This window comes from Bos indicus x Bos taurus, chromosome 10, assembly GCF_003369695.1.
Source record: "Bos indicus x Bos taurus breed Angus x Brahman F1 hybrid chromosome 10, Bos_hybrid_MaternalHap_v2.0, whole genome shotgun sequence".
NCBI classification, from domain to species: domain Eukaryota; kingdom Metazoa; phylum Chordata; class Mammalia; order Artiodactyla; family Bovidae; genus Bos; species Bos indicus x Bos taurus.
Window position 1 is genome coordinate 8,259,034 of NC_040085.1, and position 21,427 is coordinate 8,280,460.

A 21,427-nucleotide genomic window follows, 5' to 3' on the forward strand; every position below is an offset into this window, starting at 1 on the left:
AAGTATCTCATTATATATACCACATTGTATATAGTACATATGTATACACCACACTGTATGTGCCACATTTTCTTTATTCATGAACATTCAGGTTGTTTCCCTGTTCAGTTATTACAGATAATGGTGCAGTGGACATGGGGGTGCAGATAACCTTTTGGAGTGAGTGTTTTATGTCCTTTGAATGAATACCCAGAGGTAGAATTGGTGGATCTTATGGTGGCTCTGTTTGTCATACTTTGAGGAATCTCCGTTCTGTTTCCCATAGTAAAAGTGAAAGTGTTAGTTACTCAGTTGTGTCCAACGCTTTGCGACCCCACGGACTGTAGCCCGCCAGGCTCCTCTGTCCATGGGATTTCCCAGAAAGACTACTAGGAGCGGGTAGCCATTCCTTTCTCCAGGGGATCTTCCTGACCCAGGTATCCAACCCACGTCTCCTGCACTTCAGGCAGATTCTTTACCATCTGAGCCACCATGGAAGCCCATTTTCCATGTACCAGTTTACATTTCTATCAGCTGTGACCAGGGTCCCTTTTCTCCACATCCTTGCCAGCAGTTGTTATTTCTTGTCTTTTTGATAACAGCCATCCGAACAGATGTGAGGTGGTATCTTTTTTTTTTTTTTCTTTTCTTTTTTTTTTTTTTAATTGTATTTTATTTTTAAACTTTACAGTATTGTATTAGTTTTGCCAAATATTGAAATGAATCCGCCACAGGTATACCTGTGTTCCCCATCCCGAACCCTCCTCCCTCCTCCCTCCCCATACCCTCCCTCTGGGTCGTCCCAGTGCACCAGCCCCAAGCATCCAGTATCGTGCATCGAACCTGGACTGGCGACTCGTTTCCTACATGATATTATACATGTTTCAATGCCATTCTCCCAAATCTCCCCACCCTCTCCCTCTCCCACAGAGTCCATAAGACTGATCTATACATCAGTGTCTCTTTTGCTGTCTCGTACACAGGGTTATTGTTGCCATCTTTCTAAATTCCATATATATGCGTTAGTATACTGTATTGGTGTTTTTCTTTCTGGCTTACTTCACTCTGTATAATAGGTTCCAGTTTCATCCACCTCATTAGAACTGATTCAAATGAATTCTTTTTAATGGCTGAGTAATACTCCATTGTGTATATGTACCATAGCTTTCTTATCCATTCATCTGCTGATGGACATCTAGGTTGCTTCCATGTCCTGGCTATTATAAACAGTGCTGCGATGAACATTGGGGTACATGAGTCTCTTTCCCTTCTGGTTTCCTCAGTGTGTATGCCCAGCAGTGGGATTGCTGGATCATAAGGCAGTTCTATTTCCAGTTTTTTAAGGAATCTCCACACTGTTCTCCATAGTGGCTGTACTAGTTTGCATTCCCACCAACAGTGTAAGAGAGTTCCCTTTTCTCCACACCCTCTCCAGCATTTATTACTTGTAGACTTATGGATCGCAGCCATTCTGACTGGGGTGAAATGGTACCTCATAGTGGTTTAGATTTGCATTTCTCTGATAATGAGTGATGTTGAGCATCTTTTCATGTGTTTGTTAGCCATCTGTATGTCTTCTTTGGAGAAATGTCTATTTAGTTCTTTGGCCCATTTTTTGTGGTTTAGATTTGCTTTTCTCTGATGATTAGAGATGTGGAGCACCTTTTCATGTACCTGTTGGCCATCTGTATGTCTTGTTTAGAAAAATGTCTGTTCAGACCCTTTGTTCATTTTTCAATCACGTTGACTTTTTTTTTTTTTTTCCTGTTAGGTTGTCTGAACTTTTTATATATTTTAGATGTTAACCCTTAATCAAACAGGGCTTCCCCAATGGCTCAGAGAGTAAAGAATCCACCTGCAATCCAAGAGACAGGAGATAGGAGTTCGATCCCTGGATCAGAAAGATCACCTAGAGGAAGCATTGGCAACCCATTCCAGTGTTCTTTTCTGAAAAATTCCATGGACAGAGGAGTCTGGTAGACTCCATGGTCCAAAGGATCACAAACGGTTGGACACGACTGAGCACACATGCAGACAGACAGACAGACAGACTTTAATCAGATACATGATTTGCAAATATTTTCTCTTATTCATTTGGTTGCTTTTCCAATTTGTTGATGGTTTCCCTTGCTCTGCAAAGCTTTTAAGTTTGATATAGTCCCACTTGTGTGTGTTTTGTTTTTGTTTTTGTTTTGCTTTTGTTGCCTCTGCTTTTTTATTTTTACTTAATTTTTTGTTTGCTATGGGTCTTCGTTGCAGCACATGGCTTTTCCTCTAGTTGCAATGAGCAAGGACTGCTCTCTGTTTGCAGTGCACAGGCTTCTCCTTGTGGTGGCTGCTCTTGTTCTGGAGCACAGGCTCTAGGGTGTGCAGGCTTCAGCAGTTGTGTACACAGGCTTAGTTGCACCACAGCATGTGGAATCTTCCCAGACCAAGGGTTGAACCCATGTCCCCTGCATTCCAAGATGTTTTGTTTACCATGAAACTACCAGGGAAGTCCCTGTTACCTTTGCTTTTGATGTCAAATCCAAAAAAAAATCATTGTCAAGACTGATGTCAAGGAACTAACCCTTCTGTTTTCTTCAGGGGCTTTTATGCCTTCAGGTTCTATATGCAAGTCTTTAGTCCATTTTGAGTGAAATTCTGTGTATGTTGTAAGATAGTGGTCCAGTTTCATTTTTTAAAGTGTGGCTGTGCATTTTTTTCAAACACCATTTATTTAAGAGACTCTCTTTTATCTCTCCTTTGAAGAGTCAGATATTTTTGTCTGGTTTTGGCATCAGGGTAATGCTGGCCTCACAAAATGAGTTTGGAAGTGTCCCTCTTATGCTATTTTTCTGAACAGTTTGAGAAGAATTGGTATTCTTTATTCTTTGACTGTTTGGTATAGAATTCACTAGTGAAGCCAGCTGGTTCTGGTCTTTTGTTTGTAGGAAGTTTTAACATTACTGATTCAATCTCCTTACTAGTGTTTGGTCTCTTTCAGTTTTCTGTTTCTTCATGATTCAATCTTGGAAGTTTGTATGTTTCTAGAAATTTATCCATTTACTAGTAGAGGGATATTTGGATTGTATCCAGTTTGGGATTATTACGAATAATGATACTGTTCATACACAAGTCTTTATTTGGTTGTATGTTGTATGTATCTTTCTTGAAATATTTGTAATCACAATGAATCAGATCACATAATACACATCAATTTTGAAAAGAAATAACCATTTTCCATTGATACATACTGTATGATCAGTGTCAATAATTAACTGATATTTCATACTTTATTAAAATAGGAATGCAACCACAGAGATTATATGGTAAGTTTACATTTAATTTTAAAAGACACTTTGAGGCTGATTTTTATTTAGTTACAGGCTCCTCTAGAAAACCACCTGTTGCATGACACTGATATCCTATTTGTAAGTTCTGCCATTTTTCCAACTTCCCAATAGTTTTCTAATAATCCTCTACATGCGTGTATGCTCAGTCGCCTCAGTCATGTCTGACTCTTTGCCACTCAATGGACTGTAGCCTGCCAGGCTCCTCTGTCCATGGGGTTCTCCAGGCAAGAATACTAGAATGGGTTGCCATGTCCTCCTCCAGGGAATCTTTCTGACTCAGAGATCAAACCTGAGTCTCTAGACTGCTGGATTGGCAAGTGGATTCTTTTCCATTAGTGGCACCTGGGAAGCCCCTAATAATCCTCTAAGCACTGCCTTGGAGGTAATCAAGAAGACTGAAATGGCTGAAATTTATAGAGCAGAGTCCTAGAGAGGAAGGAACTGTGCAGAGAAAGAGCTCAGGAAGTTACGTGGAAGTCTCCTTGAGTTTTTGGCCAAGTATCAGCCTCTGCTTTTATAGGGTGAAATCTTACAAAGCTAGTAGAACTCATATAGTGAAATTTGCATCTGATCTAATATATCAGATGATTCACATCTTGACTTTCTAGGGTAAGAGTCATTGTCATTACTGATTCTACAGAGCAGTAGCTTCCAGTATATATAGTATATGTTTCTCCCATTTATTGTGTTTATTCGATAAGTCATTGAGCACCATTTCTTTGACAGGCACTGCTAAGCACACAGTCTCAGTTAATTTTTGTAACAACTTTTGTCAATATAGGAAGATCAGATATCACCTTTAATCTTATATATCATACACTTACACATACATATTCACTCTCTCATACACATGTGCCCTCAAATCCTTTTTTGAAATAAATAAGCTATAATAATTAAGAATTTATTTAGTTAGCCTAAATCTGAATTCATGTAATGGAATTTGAAGCAAATGGAATCTTTTTATGTTGGAATTTGCTTCAAATTCCATCACATGAATTCAGATTTAGGCTAACTAAATCCTCTGATTTAAGTTTCACTTTATCTGAATAAAATAATCCACCTTATATCTGAGTCATCAACAAACCTAGTATATAGTCAATGAATTTATCTCTTCCATGTTTGGAAGAGATGGAAAAATTATAGAATTTTGATAACAACTTCTATAATTCTATAGAATTCTATAATTCTCAAGAATAGTTCCAGGAATACTAAAATAATTTTTGTTGTTGTTTTGGCTTGTTTTCAACTTCATTCCAAGCCATGAACAAGAGCACAACAGATTAGGCCAGAAACATTACTTTTAAGAAGACAGTTGTAACTATGCTTATTTTAATGCAATTTCATGTTATGGAAAACAAACAACTGAGAGCATACAGCTTTTCATTCAGCTCGCTTAAAAACATCATAGCCTTTCTTCTGTAAGCAAAGCACAAAAAAGATGAGTCTTTAAAGTGACTGATTATAAATGGCAATCATCAGGGCAGCTGTAAGTCATTTTGGTTTAATCAGGCCATTAATTATTAGGGTTTATCAATTAGTTTTATTGAAGGCAAAGGAGCTTAAATGAATAGTGGAGCATTGATTTTAACTGAGACATTTTCTAAAAGAAAATACAAATGAGATGTGTAGAATCTGAAATTATATACAGGTCCTTTTCATACCACTAAAAAGTAACAAGCTGCATCTAATGTAAACCGTAAACCTTTAGTGAAAAACCAAATTAACTCTAATTCCTTTGCATTATACATAAAATAACACATTTTAGTGTTTCCTAATTTGAGGTTTGTTTTGTGTTGGCCACAAAGTCAACATTATGTCAGATAAAGTGAAATGAAGGTTCAATGTAAAGTTATCCATTTGTGATATCAGGTATTTCCTATCCTCTTTCACTTTAGAAGAATCTTAGTTGTTTTATACAGATAAGGCTGTATAGGAGTCACTGTAGATTCCTGTTGGCCAGATCCTCTCAGGAAAAGCAGAGGTAACACAGAAAGTGTGTGTATTTGCCCACGTGGGCACATGTGTGTGACAGAGTGAGTATGTGTGTGTGAGTGTATGATATATAGATTAAAGGTGACATCTGATCTTCCTATATTGACAAAAGTTGTTATAAAAATTAACTGAGACTGTGTGCTTAGCAGTGCCTGTCAAAGAAACAGTGCTCAATGAATCAACAAATAAATACAATAAATGGCAGAAACATATACTATATATACTGGAAGCTACTGCTCTGTAGAATCAGTAATGACAATGACTCTTATCCTAGAAAGTCAAGATGTGAATCATCTGATATATTAGATCAGATGCAAATTTCATTATATGAGTTCTACCTGAAGGCAGGCTTCTTGCCGAAAGACTAGCACTGTTCACGGAAGAACTAACAATGATTCCATCACATGTGTCTCCTGTCACAATATTTTCCCACTTCTTCAGTGAGATTTCACAGTAAGATGGGCTTTTTAATGATGATGTGACAAATATTTAAGTTGCAGCAGTTGTCAACCTATGTAGATTATCAGTAGTTATGATGCAGTTCTGTTTAACAATTTGGAGTGAAAAGTGAAAGTCACTCAGTCATGTCTGACTCTTCGCAGCCCATGGACTGTAGCCCACCAGGCTTCTCTGTCCATGGAATTCTCTAGGCAAGAATAGTAGAGTGGGCTGCCATTTCCTTCTCCAGGGGATCTTCTCGATCCAGAGATCAAACCCAGTTCTCCTACATTGGTTCTCTGCAAGTAAGTTAACTACCTGCCAGTATCAAGTTTCACAGTCTTTAAAGGATTACAATAAAGTCACTCAACAACATAATGCAAATATCTGGCATCTAATAAAAATCAGCACATGAAAAACATTTTTTTTTCTTGTGACAGTGAATGAAAGACCATAACCAGAAAAATAATCAATCAGTAGAAATGAGACTCTCATGAGGTGGATGAACCTAAAGCCAGAGTTATACAGAGTGAAATAAGTCAGAAAAAGAAAACAAATATAGTATATTAATACATATATTAATATATGGAATCTAGAAAAATGGCATTGATGAGCCTATTTGCAGGGAAGGACTGGAGATGCAGATATAGAGAATGGACTTGTGGACACAGTGGGGGAAGGAGAGAGTGGAATAGATGGGGAAGGTAGTGTCAACGTGTATACATTATCAGGTATAAGATGGATAGCTGGTGCGAAGCTGCTGTGTAGCACAGGGAACCCAGTCTGGTGCTCTGTGATGACCTGGAGGGGTGGAAAGAGGGGAAGGGAGGCTATGGAGGGAGGAATGTATGTATAATTATGACTGATTTGTGTTGCTGTATGGCAGAAATCAACACAACATTGTAAAAAAACTTTTTTTACTTAAATTTTAAAAATAGGCAAAAAAATAAATTACTAAGGAAGAAAAAGCCAATCAAATCTAGAAGGAAGATCCTAGACAGACGTCCAAATATCAAAGCTTGGAGCCTGTTTTGTGTGCAGAGTCCAGATCTACTGTGTAAGAGACTTGCTAGTTGTCTATCTGCAGTAATTCAACCCGCATCCACTTTTCTTTCCACACACTCATCTGTGATGCAGAGGCTGCTGCTGCTGCTAAGTTGCTTCAGTCATGTCCGACTCTGTGCGACCCCATAGACGGCAGCCCACTAGGCTCCTCTATCCCTGGGATTCTCCAGGCAAGAATACTGGGTCTCTGCAAATCACATTTCAGAGTACCTTTGGACTGGTGACCCTTTGTTAGGTGCTGCCAGTAGGGGGCAGTAGAGAGAGACTGAGGTGGGAATCAGAGCCAGTGGTTTCTGTACCTACCTGGTTTCTGCACCTCTTGCAGCATCACCTCAGCATTGGGTCCTAATCCAAGCACCCAGCTTCTGTTAGCACATGGAGAACCAGCCCCATATGCTCCTTCACAAATATGACCTGCATCTGGGCAGTGACCTCTTCTTGGAGGTCTGAACACTTGACTCTTTAAAGCTTCTCTTCTGAGTTCTTGGACCTTCCTGGTGGCAAAATGGTAAAAAAAAATCCACCCGCAATGCAGGAGACGTGGGTTCAATCCCTGAGTTAGGAAGATCCCCTGGAGAAGAAAATGGCAACCCACTCCAGTATTCTTGCTTAGGAAATCCCTTTGACATAGAAGCAGAAATCTCTCTGAGGACGCAATAGCTGCTTCCTAAAATTATTACCCTAGTTTCATTTTTCTAGCCTTCCAATTCCTATGTAGCAAATTTCCTACATTAAATTCTTTCTGTTAAAAAAGAAATAGGACTCTCCCATTAGGAGACAAGGACTTTAGAACAGTTATTATATTAATAAATATACTCAAGGATTTCAAGGAAAACATGAGCATTATGAGGAGAGAAATGGGAGACAAAATCGAAGGGAACTTACTAGATATGAAAAATAAAACACCTGAAGTAAAAATTTCACTTAGTGTAATTAACAATAGGTTAGAAATTGCAGAAGAAACAGTTTGTAATCTCAATGTTAGAAACATAGAAATTATCTAAAATTACTGCAAAGAAAAAAAAGACTTTAAAAAAAATGAGCACCAACTCATTTGACCTTTGAGACAGTATAACAAAGTCTAGGATATATGCGTAAGTGAAGTCTCAGAAGGAAAGGAAAAAGAAAAGGGAGCAAAAAATAATTTGAAGAAATAACGCTTCTCAAACTTTCCAAATTTGACGAAACCCATAAACCCAGATATCTGAGAAGCCTAACAAACTTAACCAGGACATATACAAGACCATACCAAAGTACATCAAAATAAAAACTTTAAAGCCAGTGGTTTTTTTAAATCTTTAAAATATTCAGAGTAAAAGTAATACATTAAAGATTGGAACAGAAAATGGGAATGACAGCGGACTTCTTTTCAGAAGCTATGCAAGCCAGAAAACAATGGAAACACATCATTACTATATTGAAGAAATGAAATCCTTTAAATCCAGAATTCTAAGTCCAGTAAATATATTCTTCCAAAATAACAGTTAAATAAAGGCTTTTTAAGGCAAACAAAGAAGAGAGAATCCATTGCCAATAGACGATCATTATAAAAAATGTTAGAGGAAGTTATTTAGGCAGAAGGAAAGTGATACCACATTGATAGTTAGGTCTACACAAAGAAATAAATAGTACCAGGAATGATATACCTGTGGATATATAAAAGGGCTTTTCTTTTAAATTTTTTATAAAGATGATTATTTAAAGAAAAAATAAAGACTATATTGTGGCATGTCCTCTATGACATGTAGAGGAAAAATAGGTAATAGTATCACAAAGGATGGGAGGGAAAAAATGGAAACATACTGTTCTAATATTCTTACATTATCAATTAAATACCCTAATATTATTTGAAAGTAGACTCTGAAATGTTAACATTGTAATCCCTAGAATAGCCATTAAAAAAAAAAAAAAAACCTTCCAGTGGGCTGGCAAACTTTAACCCACAGGTCAAATTCGGCTCACTACCAAACAAAGATTACTGGAGCACAGCCATGTTCACTTGTTTACATATTGCCTGTGATTGCTTCTGCCCTGCGGTGGCAAAACTGAGTACTGGCCTCAACACCTGAAATGTAGTCCTTTACAGAACAAGCTTACCAACTTCTGGCTTAGAAGCCAATGGTAGGGATCAGTGGAATGCTAGAAAGAGCCAAACCAATCCAGAAGAAGGCAATAAAAGAAGAAAGGAACAAAGAACAGATGAGACAAATAGTAAGATAGTAGAGTTGAACTCAACCATATCACCAATTACATTAAATTTGAATGGTCTAAATACTACAATTTATAGCAAAAATGTCAGATTTGTCAAAAAAGTAAGACCTAGTTGATACTGTGTGCAAGATAACTTCTTTAGATATTAGTGACAGAGAAGTGTTATCCAAACACCAATCATTGACTTTTTAAAGCAAAATTATTACAGGGTTTATGATATATATTGAAAAGGAAAAAAATCACCTAAAAATAACAAATCAATCAGCAGTTGCCAGAGGTCAGGATGGAATTGACTATAAAGGGCACAGGGAATTTTGGGGGGTGATATAAATGTTTCATATCTTGATTATGGTATAGTTATATGGATGTATACATTTGTCAAACTCATTATATACCTAAAATGACTGCAATAAAATTGATTTTTAATGAATAAAATTGATTTAAAAAGCAAAGTTAAACAATAAAATTTCTTTTCAGATATTCTGAACTTGCCAGCAGTTAAATCAGAAGGAAATATAGCAGGTTATGTTGATCTTTTCTAAATGCTGACATGAAGACCAGACTGTTTTAGATTGATTTCTGAATCAGTAGATCTGAGGTATAAACACACAGACAACACACATATATGTGTATATTCATATATGTATATACACACAGACAACACACATGTGTATATACACATACAGAGGAGCCTGGTGGGCTACAGTTCATGGGGTCACAAAGAATCAAACACAACTGAAGTGACGTAGCATACATACATAGATCTGCTGCAGCTGCTGCTGCTGCTATGTCGCTTCAGTCATGTCCAACCCTGTGCGACCCCATAGACGGCAGCCCACCAGGCTCCCCCGTCCCTGGGATTCTCCAGGCAAGAACACTGGAGTGGGTTGCCATTTCCTTCTCCAGTGCATGAAAGTGAAAAGTGAAAGTGAAGTCGCTCAGCCGTGTCTGACCCTTAGCATGGACTGCAGCCTACCAGGCTCCTCCATCCATGGGATTTTCCAGGCAAGAGTACTGGAGTGGGGTGCCATTGCCTTCTCCGACATAGATCTGAGGTGGAACCAAAAAAAAATTTTTTTTAATGCACAGCCAAGCTTGGAAACTCTCTAGTTACATAATTCTCACTGTTTTTATTATAGAAGCAAATACCATTTAGAGTATACATAAGCAGTGGTATTATCCTGAAATCTCATATATACTATTTTTAGTCAAAATATATACCAACAGTTCCTTAATGACTCTTCTGAAGGGTAGAGACAGATCTTACTCATGCTTCTCTCCACAGTGCCTACCCTGTCATATCTGGCACATGCTAAGGCATCAGTAAATATTTGTTGAATGAGTATTTTTGAATGCCTATAGGTTCTCTCAGAATGAACAATATCATTCACAAATATATTCATGAATAGTGAAATATACTTATTCTGAAATATATGCCATCGGATGGGAAAAGATGGAGCTCCATCTCAGTCCAAATTCATGCCTCTCCAGGTATACATATTTGCCCATTTATTTAGTGGGAATATTCATTCACGATTTGTTCAACAGATACCATTTCTTATGCATATCAGGCACCATTCTAAACATAGAATTGAACATAACAGATCACATCTTTGCATTCATGGAGCTTCCCTTCAAGAAGGGAAGACTGAGACAGAACAGATTTACATGTACCTATATAGAGTGTTGATGATGCTAAGTGTTAAGAGGAGCATTGAAATAGGGAAGAGGGAAAATGAATCTCTGAGGTTGGAAGTACTGCTTTTCATAGTGGATGGTTGAGGAAGGCTTCTCTTACAAGGGTAACATTTGAGCAGAAACCTGGAAGAAAAAAAAAAGCAAAGGCTCAGGCCACGCCTGCTTGTATATATGGGAGCAAAGTATTCCAGTGATATAGAACCACAGAGCAGGAAGGAGCACGCCTGAAAAGGCAGCCAGTGAGATGAAGCAGAGCAGGCAGGGAGAGGAGTAGGAAGGATGAGTACAGAGGTAATAGGGGGGCAGCTCAGAGAAGGCTTCAGAAACCATGAGGGCTGCTTTTTGCATTGAGTTGGGAGACCCCTGGAGGTTTCAGGCAGAGAAATGACATGGTCTTACTTACATTTTGGGGTTTTTATTTTTTATATTTTTTGGCCATGCCACATGGCGTGCAGGATCTTAGTTCCCCGACCAGGGATTGAACCTGCGCCCCCTGCAGTGGAAGCATAGCATCTTAACCACTGGACCACGAGGGAAGTCCCTGATTTAGGTTTTAAAAGAATCACTGTAGCAGTGCTGTTCATGACAGGCTGTAGAGCAAGTGTGAAAGTAAGGAGACCAGTTCTTTGGCCTTATTGGGGAATGAGTACATATAGTCTGGCAAATACGCCTCTTCATAAACATTGAATAGGTTTTATCATTCTACTCACTGGACTTTGGAAATTACTTTTGTTCAACTAGTATTTTACCTAAATACAGCTTGAAATTACTGCAGTAGCAACAGAAATTATTCCTGAACATAAAGAAATACAACACTTTTTATGACTTGGTTGATTGCCAGTAGATAATAATAATACTTTATATTTATAGAGTGTTTGACAGTTTAAAAGCTATTGTACATTCATTATTTCATCTAATCCCCACAATTTTTTAAGATGCAGTAACTTTTATTATCTCCCTACAGAGGTGAAAACTAAAACGTCACATGCCTAGTCCAAAGTCACATTTGTCAGGGCCCAAAAGACTAAAATCCAAGTCTGTGTGTCCACTGAGTCAGGCTTCTGTCTCCTCACCTGAATCCATTGATTTTGTTTAAAGGGATCTATTATGGTCCAGTGTTGCTGGGGAGGGGAACACTTACACTAGCAAATTCAGTGTATTGTTTAGGAAGCCATCAACCAGTGAGCAAGATGTTATGCTCACACAGGATAAATACAAAAATGTGTAAAGACATTCCTCCCCCGTGAACTTATTACTTGATGATACCTTTAACAGTAAATATGGTAAGTAATTACTGGTTAAAAAAAAAAAAAAAAAAGGTGTCACATGCTCAATTCTAAATGGTACAGAGAGTAAATGCCTTGGCAATTCAAAGGAAGCAGTGATTTTGGTGGCCAAGTAGATACGTTAACAGGGAGATGGGATACTTGAGTTGAAGGATGGACAAGATTCAGTCAAAAAATATCAAGTAAGGATTTCTAAACCCAGGGAGGTTGAGGTCTGGGACACAGCATGAATTATGGCGTGGTAGTGGTGTTTTAGAGGTTTGTTTCTTTTGAGACAATGGCTAGACCAGTCTAGTTGGAATACAGAAGTTGTTTTAGGATGGCTGTATGCCTGCTGCTTTCATACACAAACTATTTCTGAAAACTAAACTGAAAAGTAAATGTACAAAATCAGGCAGTAGGCATATATGTAAGTTAAAAAAAGATATTGGAGAGCTGAAAATGCCATCCGGTTCTTATTTACACCTTGCCTTTCAGAATGTAATCTAGAAATTTTGCTGTTTTATTCTTTTCTCTCTGTTGGTCCACTTAAGTCAAATGTGTGTCTGATTAAAACTAAGGATTTGTTCATCTTACCATGCCTTGTGATTTCCAGGCAGCCCCTTCTTCCAGGAGCTCAGAATATTTGTTCATTAACAGTGTCAGACTTTATTTTTTGGGCTCCAAAATCACTGCAGATGGTGACTGCAGCCATGAAATTAAAAGACCCTTACTCCTTGGAAGGAAAGTTATGATCAACCTAGATAGCATATTCAAAAGCAGAGACATTACTTTGCCAACAAAGGTCCATCTAGTCAAGGCTGTGGTTTTTCCTGTGGTCATGTATGGATGTGAGAGTTGGACTGTGAAGAAAGCTGAGCACTGAAGAATTGATGCTTTTGAACTGTGGTGTTGGAGAAGACTCTTGAGAGTCCCTCGAACCAGTCCATTCTGAAGGAGATCAGCCCTGGGATTTCTTTGGAAGGAATGATGCTGAAGCTGAAACTCCAGTACTTTGGCCACCTCATGCGAAGAGTTGACTCATTGGAAAAGACTCTGATGCTGGGAGGGATTGGGGGCAGGAGGAGAAGGGGACAACAGAGGATGAGATGGCTGGATGGCATCACTGACTCAATGGACGTGAGTCTGAGTGAACTCTGGGAGTTGGTGATGGACAGGGAGGCCTGGCGTGCTGGGATTCATGGGGTCGCAAAGAGTCGGACACGACTGAGCGACTGAACTGAACTGAACGGAACTGTCTCCATGAGATGTGTGGCTTAAGAGTGGTTTAAGGGTGCTGTGTTGTGCTTAGTTGCTTAGTTGTGTCTGACTTTTTTCGATCCCGTGGACTGCAGCCTGTCAGGCTCTTCTGTCCATGGGATTCAGGCAAGGATACTGGAGTGGGTTGCTGTCCCCTCCTCCAAGGGATCTTCCCAACCCAAGGATTGAACCCAGGTCTCCTGCATTGCAGACAGATTCTTTACCATCTGAGCCACCAAGGAAGCCCAAGAATACTGAAATGAGTAACCTATACCTTCTCCAGGGGATCTTCCCGACCCAGAGAAGGAACCAGGGTCTCCTGCTTTGCAGGTAAATTCTTTACCAACTGAGCTACCAGAGAAGCCCAGTTTAAGGGTATCAGTATACAAAAGAGCAGATTGTCCAAAAGAAAAATATTTAAAGTTGAGGGCCTGTAGTGAGAATTAAATTTGGAAAATAAGACCAGGCTTTAACATTTCTTCCAGTTCAGCAAATATTTATTGAGTGTCTACTGTGGCTGTCTATGATGTGTATTTTTTGTGCAGACTACTGAGGCTGCACATATAAGACTGTTTATATGCAGAATACATCATGAGATATGCTGGGCTGGATGAAGCACAAGCTGGAATCAAGATTGCCGGGAGAAATATCAATAACCTCAGATATGCAGATGACACCACCCTTATGGCAGAAAGTGAAGAAGGACTAAAGAGTCTCTTGATGAAAGTGAAAGAGAAGAGTGAAAAAGTTGGCTTAAAACTCAACATTCAGAAAACTAAGATCATGGCATCCGGTCCCGTCACCTCATGGGAAATAGATGGAGAAACAGTGGAAACAGTGACAGATTTTACTATCTCTGATTCCAAAATCACTGCAGATGGTGACTGCAGCCATGAAATGAAAAGACATTTACTCCTTGGGAAAAAAGTTATGATGAACCTAGACAGCATATTAAAAAGCAGAGACATTACTTTGCCAACAAAGATCCATCTAGTCAAGGGTATGGTTTTTCCAGTAGTCATGTATGGATGTGAGAGTTGGACTGTGAAAAAAGCTGAGCGCCGAAGAATTGATGCCTTTGAACTGTGGTGTTGGAGAAGACTCTTGAGAGTCCCTTGGACTGCAAGGAGATCCAACCAGAGTCCATCCTGAGTGTTCATTGGAAGGACTGATGTTGAAGCTGAAACTCCAATATTTTGGCCACCTGATGCAAAGAGCTGACTCATTTGAAAAGACCCTGATGCTGGGAAAGATTGAAGGCAGGAGGAGAAGGGGACGACAGAGGGTGAGATGGTTGGATGGCATCACTGACTCAATGGAGATGAGTTTGAGTAAACTCCGAGAGTTGGTGATGGACAGGGAGGCCTGGCGTGCTGCAGGCCATGGGGTCGCGAAGAGTCGGACACGACTGAGCAACTGAACTAAACTGAGTTGAAACTGCTTTCAAGTGTGATTTCAAATGAAAGCACAACCCTATTCTTAGGGAATTCACGTTGGGGTTGGTGGGGGAGGTCAGGGAATATTTTACTTCCTCCTTAGGAGAGAAGTTATACAGTGAAAGTGTATTTAATATGATGGTGATATAAGGTTTATGTTGAAATTGGGGAAAACTGGAAGCAGAGAGGCAAGTTGGTTAAAAAAAAAAAGCTTACACATGCCTAGGCATACTGACCTATTTTCAGAGAGAAAGCCCCCCTACAAGAAGTATATAGTATGTCTTATCTGAAAGGGTACACTACAGAGGCATAGTCTACAGCTAACCCCTGATCACGGAAACATAATCATTAACAAAATAATGCTATGTGTTCATGGTTTCCGTTCATTTTTTCTCATCTATTCAACAAATATTTATTAAGCATTTCCTGTATGACTGGCCCTCTTCGGGAACTAGTATCTAGAAGTCAGTGAAAGAGTCTAAGTCCCTGCCTTCATGGAGTGTGTATTCTGGTGTCAGTCAGGCAACACTGAACAAGCACATGTATGAGAAGATGCCTGTCACGTGGGAGATAGGGTTCAGTAATCGTTGGTTACTGAGTTTGAACCTGAAGTTTGAGTTAAGTACCTACTCTTGGCAAGATATTTTTGGGGAGGTACCCTTTTGCAGATTGGTTGGGCAGCATGAGATTAACTCACAGTTTTTTTTTAGATGTTACATAGAAATTCTGAGTCTTTTGTTCAGTCTTGGAGTAATTGTGGTCATATATTCTATTGAATACAGCAAGCTGTCTGTTCCAAACCACTTTTGCTGCTGAAGATGAAATGCTGAAGCAGGTGCTGTCCTGTACCAATAGAAGTGCTGTGGTCTCATCCTGCTTGGATGGTTTTTGTTGGCTCCTTGAGTTCCTGAAAAGGCTTATTGTTATCACTGACGAGGCTTCACAGAAACCCTTTGTGTCTATTTAGCAGACTGCCTTGGCAAAAGCTATGTCAGTTCTTTTGTTAACTTTAAAAACAGTCAAAATGATATAAGGGACGAGAGGGATAAATAAAAGACTGATAAGTGCACGCATGCACACACGTACATACATCTTTTAGGTCAATTTCTGAGGATTATCTGAAGTATGGTTTGCATGTAAAACCAGGAAAAAGCAGTAATGCATTCACACCTTCATTGTTTCAATCAGATATAACCTGTTACAGCAAACATTTTGAATGATTTTTTCTTTACTGGCTTCCCTTTGGCCTTACTTTTTAGGTGGGAGAAGCAGTTTCACATTAAGAGCAAAGCTAAGCCATTTTGTACAAATTTTTTGCAAGAAGGCTACATTTTCTTATCTGCTTTTTCTGAAAGCTGGAGTAGGGTGTTAGGTGTGTTTACTGTTGTTGCAAGCCAAGATTTTATTTGACTTTCACATGAAATAAATAAACTCTGGCTTCTACAGAAACCAGAAATGGTTGGAAGTGTGGGAGTTAGGACCTTACATTTTGCCTCCAGATAAAATGCTTTGCATTAAATTTGTGATTAGAATTCTAGGTTGAACAGATGATGTCATTTCTGCAATATGGTTTGGTGTGTGTGTGCTTTTTTTAGAACAAGCTCGGTAGATATTGAATTAGTTACATGGGTTTTTCTGGTCCCTTTTTAGATGTGAAGCCCTCCAATATGCTAGTAAACACAAGAGGACAAGTCAAGCTGTGTGATTTTGGAGTTAGCACTCAGGTAGGTCTCTTTTTCCTCCTGATCTGTTCTCGTCTCTGTAACATCTACTTCCTGTTTTCATTCTCTCTCTGGATTGAAAAATCACCTAGCTGCCAGACAAACAGAACTCTGCATCTTCTCGTTGGCTGGGATTGTGTTATTCATTTTTAATCTCTGAGCGAGTTGCCTTCATCAGAATATGATTGTTCATTGTTTAATGACAGTAAAAACTGCTGATATTGTAATTACTACTTACGAATAGCAAACTTCATTGATATGCAGCTTTGATATGAAAGCGTTTTGGCCAGACAAAAGGGAGGGCAGAATGGGAGCTGTGCCTGGGGAGCCCAACTGGCCCACAATAAAAATTAATATTGGGAGCAACAATGGTGGAGGGCCATTACAATGTGCAGCACAAATTTTAATTAATTTCCATTTTGGGCCTCCCCTGAGAACCCTGGTGATAGTGACCCACGAGCATGCTGTGATGTTGATTTGAATTGCAGCCACCTTTACTCCCAGCCAAACACGAAGACCAAAGCGAAGGTCATCATTGTATTATGAGTTGTCAAAGTCTGTTATCCCTCCAGCGTATTTAGTGTTCGTTTCATTCTGGTAACGCATGGGGCTTCATTCACATCTTGAGCCATCTGACTAAAAAATGAGTGTGTTCAAATTCTACTTCAAATTGACTTTTTATATCAGGCGGGTTTGGGGTACTAAAGCGATAAGCATCCTGCTTAAGTGAATTGTTGAAGGTTATCTGCTATAAACTGTAAAGCTGTGCTTGTTTAAATTGGAAATCACATTCAAAAGAAAAGAGATTTAATCATTTTTAATGCCTTTGTAGATAAATTTGTTCCCTTTTACATAATTTTTAGTTGATTTATAGAAATGATGATTGTAGGTTAAATGAGGAATAATTGCCCATTTTATTTCCACATTATCTTTATATTGTTCTAACAGACTGTTTTGTCTCATAGCTGGTGAATTCTATAGCCAAGACGTATGTTGGAACAAATGCTTATATGGCGGTAAGTAAACTTATGCAAAAATAACATTTAAAAGCAACATCTTTATGTACTTGGTAATGTACAGTTCTTGAATCAAATCCACAGCTTTAGCCTAACAGATCATAAATTACGAAGTCAATCCAGTCATGGTTTGATTTTTAAGTCTTCCTAAAAGATGTTAGGGTTTATACAGGAGCTACCAACTTCTCTCACTTTGTTGACTTAACCGGTTGGTTCAAATATAAAATTGTTTTGAATGCAATCCTATAGAAAAATTGCATCTTACAGCACATTAGCTACTTTGCCTCATTGCTTATTAAATTAACCTTAAAGTATATCAAAATGTCAGTCAATAAGATCAACTGTTTTTTCCAGGAATAAGCATGCTTCCACACCAGATGAAAATTAGATTATTAATTAAAAATTAAATTATTACTTATGGGCTTCTGAATGTAAGGATTTAGCAGACATTTTCCTGTCAAACATTATGTCTGTCTTCTGTTTATTTGAGTTCATGTCTATTAAAAGATAACTTATTAGTCCCTCTGAAACAAATTTACCAGGAATAAGAAGTAGACGCATAGAACTATTTCAGATACCAGTGTGGGTTTGACCTTTTTCTTTTGCCTGCCTTTTAAGTAAGTGAAGTTATCTGTGTTCATAAAATTGCTTTTATTTATTGGTTTCCACTTTCACTTCAAGAGTAGGGTGCTGGGAAACGACAGGCAGGAAACTTATTTAGTATTTTGGAGTGACGTTTTGTTTTCGTATCTTAGGTTTAGTTTTTTGATGAGGCTTCTGGATTTATTCAGGTAGTCAGTTTCACTCCAAGTAGTCTTCATATGAGTTAAACGAACTATGTGTGGAACCTTGGATCTTATTCTTGGTGTTCTTTGTTCATATATTATTTTGTGAAAAGGATGTTAATATGGATAGAACTCTGGATCTTATTCTCAGAACAATACAAAGCATTTTTTAAATTGAGGTACCAAAACAGTTAATTTTTGCCTTGCATTGTTTTTAAAGAAAATTCATTATTTCTCATTTTTCTGGGTAATGTGACAAAAAATTAATCTCTGAATCACCATACCTAGTGTTTAATATTTATTTGTTTAGCTGCATCGGGTCTTAACTGCGATGCATGGGATGGCATGTGGGATCTTAGTTCCCCAACCAGGGATCAAACCTGCGTCCCCTGCATTGGAAGGCAGGTTCTTAACCACTGGACCACCAGGGAAGTCCCCATACCTGTTTTTTATAAAACGCAATCACCCTCTTGGCTCTACCAGCTTAGCTGAGATTGGTGAGCCACTTTTATAATTAACAAAGCCATGCCAAATGCCATGTCAGTCTTTGAAAAAATATGGAATACTCTGACTTAAAACAAACAATTTATGAAATAACTTTTCCACTCTCCATTGTGTTCTTAGTAGCGTTAGCTCTAATAATTAAATTGCAATGTGTTTGAATGTACAAATCCAGGTTACAATTGTATTTCCCAGGTACACGTTAAAGACATGACTTTTTTTTCCTTTTTGTGTATGGATGTATGTGATGCATCCATCTCTTAATTGAAAATGTGAAGATTAAAATTATGAAACATTAGCTCATATTGGCAAAGCTAAAATTGCTTTGCTTCTTGGGCAAGGGAACTCTAGTTATCCACTTTCTAGTTCAAGCTGTAAAAAGTGAAAAACTCTAGAAAGCAAAGAGTGTGATACACAGACCATGAGCTTGGCTCAATTCAACAGGCTCTTGTTGACCATGACTTACCTAACTGCTGTGAGAACAGAGGTTGGGAGTGGGGGAAGGTGGAAGTAACATTTATTCTGACACAGATGTTAACCCCTGCCTGAGGTGTTGTGATGCTGTATTAAGAGTGCTAGCAACTGAGGGACTGAGTGAAGAATGTACAAAACCTCCCAGAATATGTTTTTCCACTTCTTATTAATAAGTATTTCAAAGTAAAAAATTTTAAGAAGTTTCGTTGGAAGGTGGCCACGCCCATTTATTTCTGTGTTGTCTGTGGGGGCTGTAGCGCTGCAGTGGCAGAGGGGGATAGTTTTGACAGTTGCAGCAGAGACCATATGGCCCACAGAGTGAAAAATAACTGTCTGGCCCTTTGCAAGAAAAGTTTGCCAACCTTTGGTCTATGCCAGTAAAAGCTATTTCTGACACTGAGTGCTTTTAATTAATCAACCTGTAATTACTGAGCGCCTTCCATGCAGTTAGCCAGGTATGGTGGCACTACTCTGTAATCCACATAAGATTTTGGCAAAATAGGAAACATGGCATTATATGTGGCCATGTCATGTGTGACATAATAAAGGCTTCAGTTTTACCGTGCATACCTTTAGAGAATAAGAAGGCATATAATGTATAAATTTGATGATTCAAATAGTAAGTGAAAAGAGCACTTACAAAAGAGATCACTTTGGGAGGATGAACAAAGACAGAATTAGAGGGTGGAGTGACATGAGTGGGGGCTGGGAGGTATAGGGTAGAGGACAAATAATAAATTGTGAGTATCTGCAACTAGAGGTCACTAATATAGTGCACTCATTTTGCATCTATGTCTCTCACTTTATATTCATACCTGTTTCAGTACAGTGATAATAAAAACAATAGTAATAGTGAACACTTAATTAGAACCATGCACTAATCACCCTTTTCTTTACATATCAGTTCAGTTCAGTCGCTCAGTCGTGTCCGACTCTTTGCAACCCCATGGACTGCAGTGCACCAGGCTTCCCTGTCCATCACCAACTCCCGGAACTTGCTCAAGCTTGTGTCCATCGAGTTGGTGATGCCATCCAACCATCTCATCCTCTGGTGTCCCCTTCTCCTCCTGCCTTCAGTCTTTCCCAGCATCGAGGTCTTTTCCAATGAGTCAATTCTTCGCATCTGGTGGCCAAATTATTGGAGCTTCAGCTTCAGCATCAGTCCTTCTAATGAATATTCAGGACTGATTTCCTTTAGGATTGACTGGTTGGATCTCCTTGCAGTCGAGGGGACTCTCAAGAGTCCTCCAGCACCACAGTTCAAAAGCATCAATTCTTTTTCGCTCAGCTTTCTTTATGGTCCAACTCTTGCATCCATACATGACTGCTAGAAAATCCATAGGTTTGACTCTGTGGACCTTTGTCAGCAAAGTAATGTCTCTGCTTTTTAATATGCTGTGTAGATTGGTCATTTTTCTTCCAAGGAGCAAGTGTCTTTTAATTTCATGGCTGCAGGTACCATCTGCAGTGATTTTGGAGCCCAAGAAAAGAAAGTCTACCACTGTTTCCATTGTTACCCCATCTATTTGCCATGAAGTGATGGGGCCAGATGCCATGATCTTAGTTTTTTGATTGTTGAATTTTAAGCCCACTTTTTCATTCTCCTTTCACCTTCATCAAGAGGCTCTTTAGTTCCGCTTCACTTTCTACCATAAGTGTGGTGTCATCTGCATATCTGAGGTTATTGATATTTCTCCTGGCAGTCTTGATTCCAGCTTGTGCTTCATTCAGCCCAGGATTTTGCATGATGTACTCTACATATGTTAAATAAACAGGATGACAATATACAGCCTTGATGTATTCCTTTCCCAATTTTGAAGCAGTCTGTTGTTCCATGTCCGATTCTAATTGTTGCTTCTTTACCTGCATACACGTTTCTCAGGAGGCAGGTAAGGTGGTCTGGTATTCCCATATCTTGAAGAATTTTCCACAGTTTGTTGTGATCCACACAGTCAAAGGCTTTAGCATAGTCAGCGAAGCAGAAGTAGGTATTTATCTGGAATTCCCTTGCTTTTTCTATGATCCAGCAGATGTTGACAAGTTGATCTCTGGTTCCTCTGCCTTTTCTAAATCCAGCTTGAACATCTGGAAGTTCCTGGTTCACTGGTACTGTTGAAGCCGAGCTCGGAGAATTTTGAGCATTACTTTGCTAGAGTGTGAGATGACCGAACTCTTTAAATCCTCACAATCAACCTGTGAGGTAGATAAATATTGTTCTTTTACAGATGGCGACAACGAGGGATAGTGAAGC

General features: G+C 38.9%; 1 protein-coding gene across 2 annotated transcripts in view; it reads left to right on the top strand.

Annotated features, from left to right (window-relative positions):
* MAP2K5 (mitogen-activated protein kinase kinase 5) overlaps positions 1 to 21,427 on the top strand; it is a 270,926-nt gene that overhangs the window by 134,277 nt on the left and 115,222 nt on the right. For both annotated transcript variants that reach the window (XM_027553050.1, XM_027553051.1), the window contains exons 14-15: positions 16,330 to 16,403; positions 17,366 to 17,416. In XM_027553050.1, the coding sequence (XP_027408851.1) occupies positions 16,330 to 16,403; positions 17,366 to 17,416 (125 nt within the window). The remainder of the gene's footprint in view (positions 1 to 16,329; positions 16,404 to 17,365; positions 17,417 to 21,427) is intronic.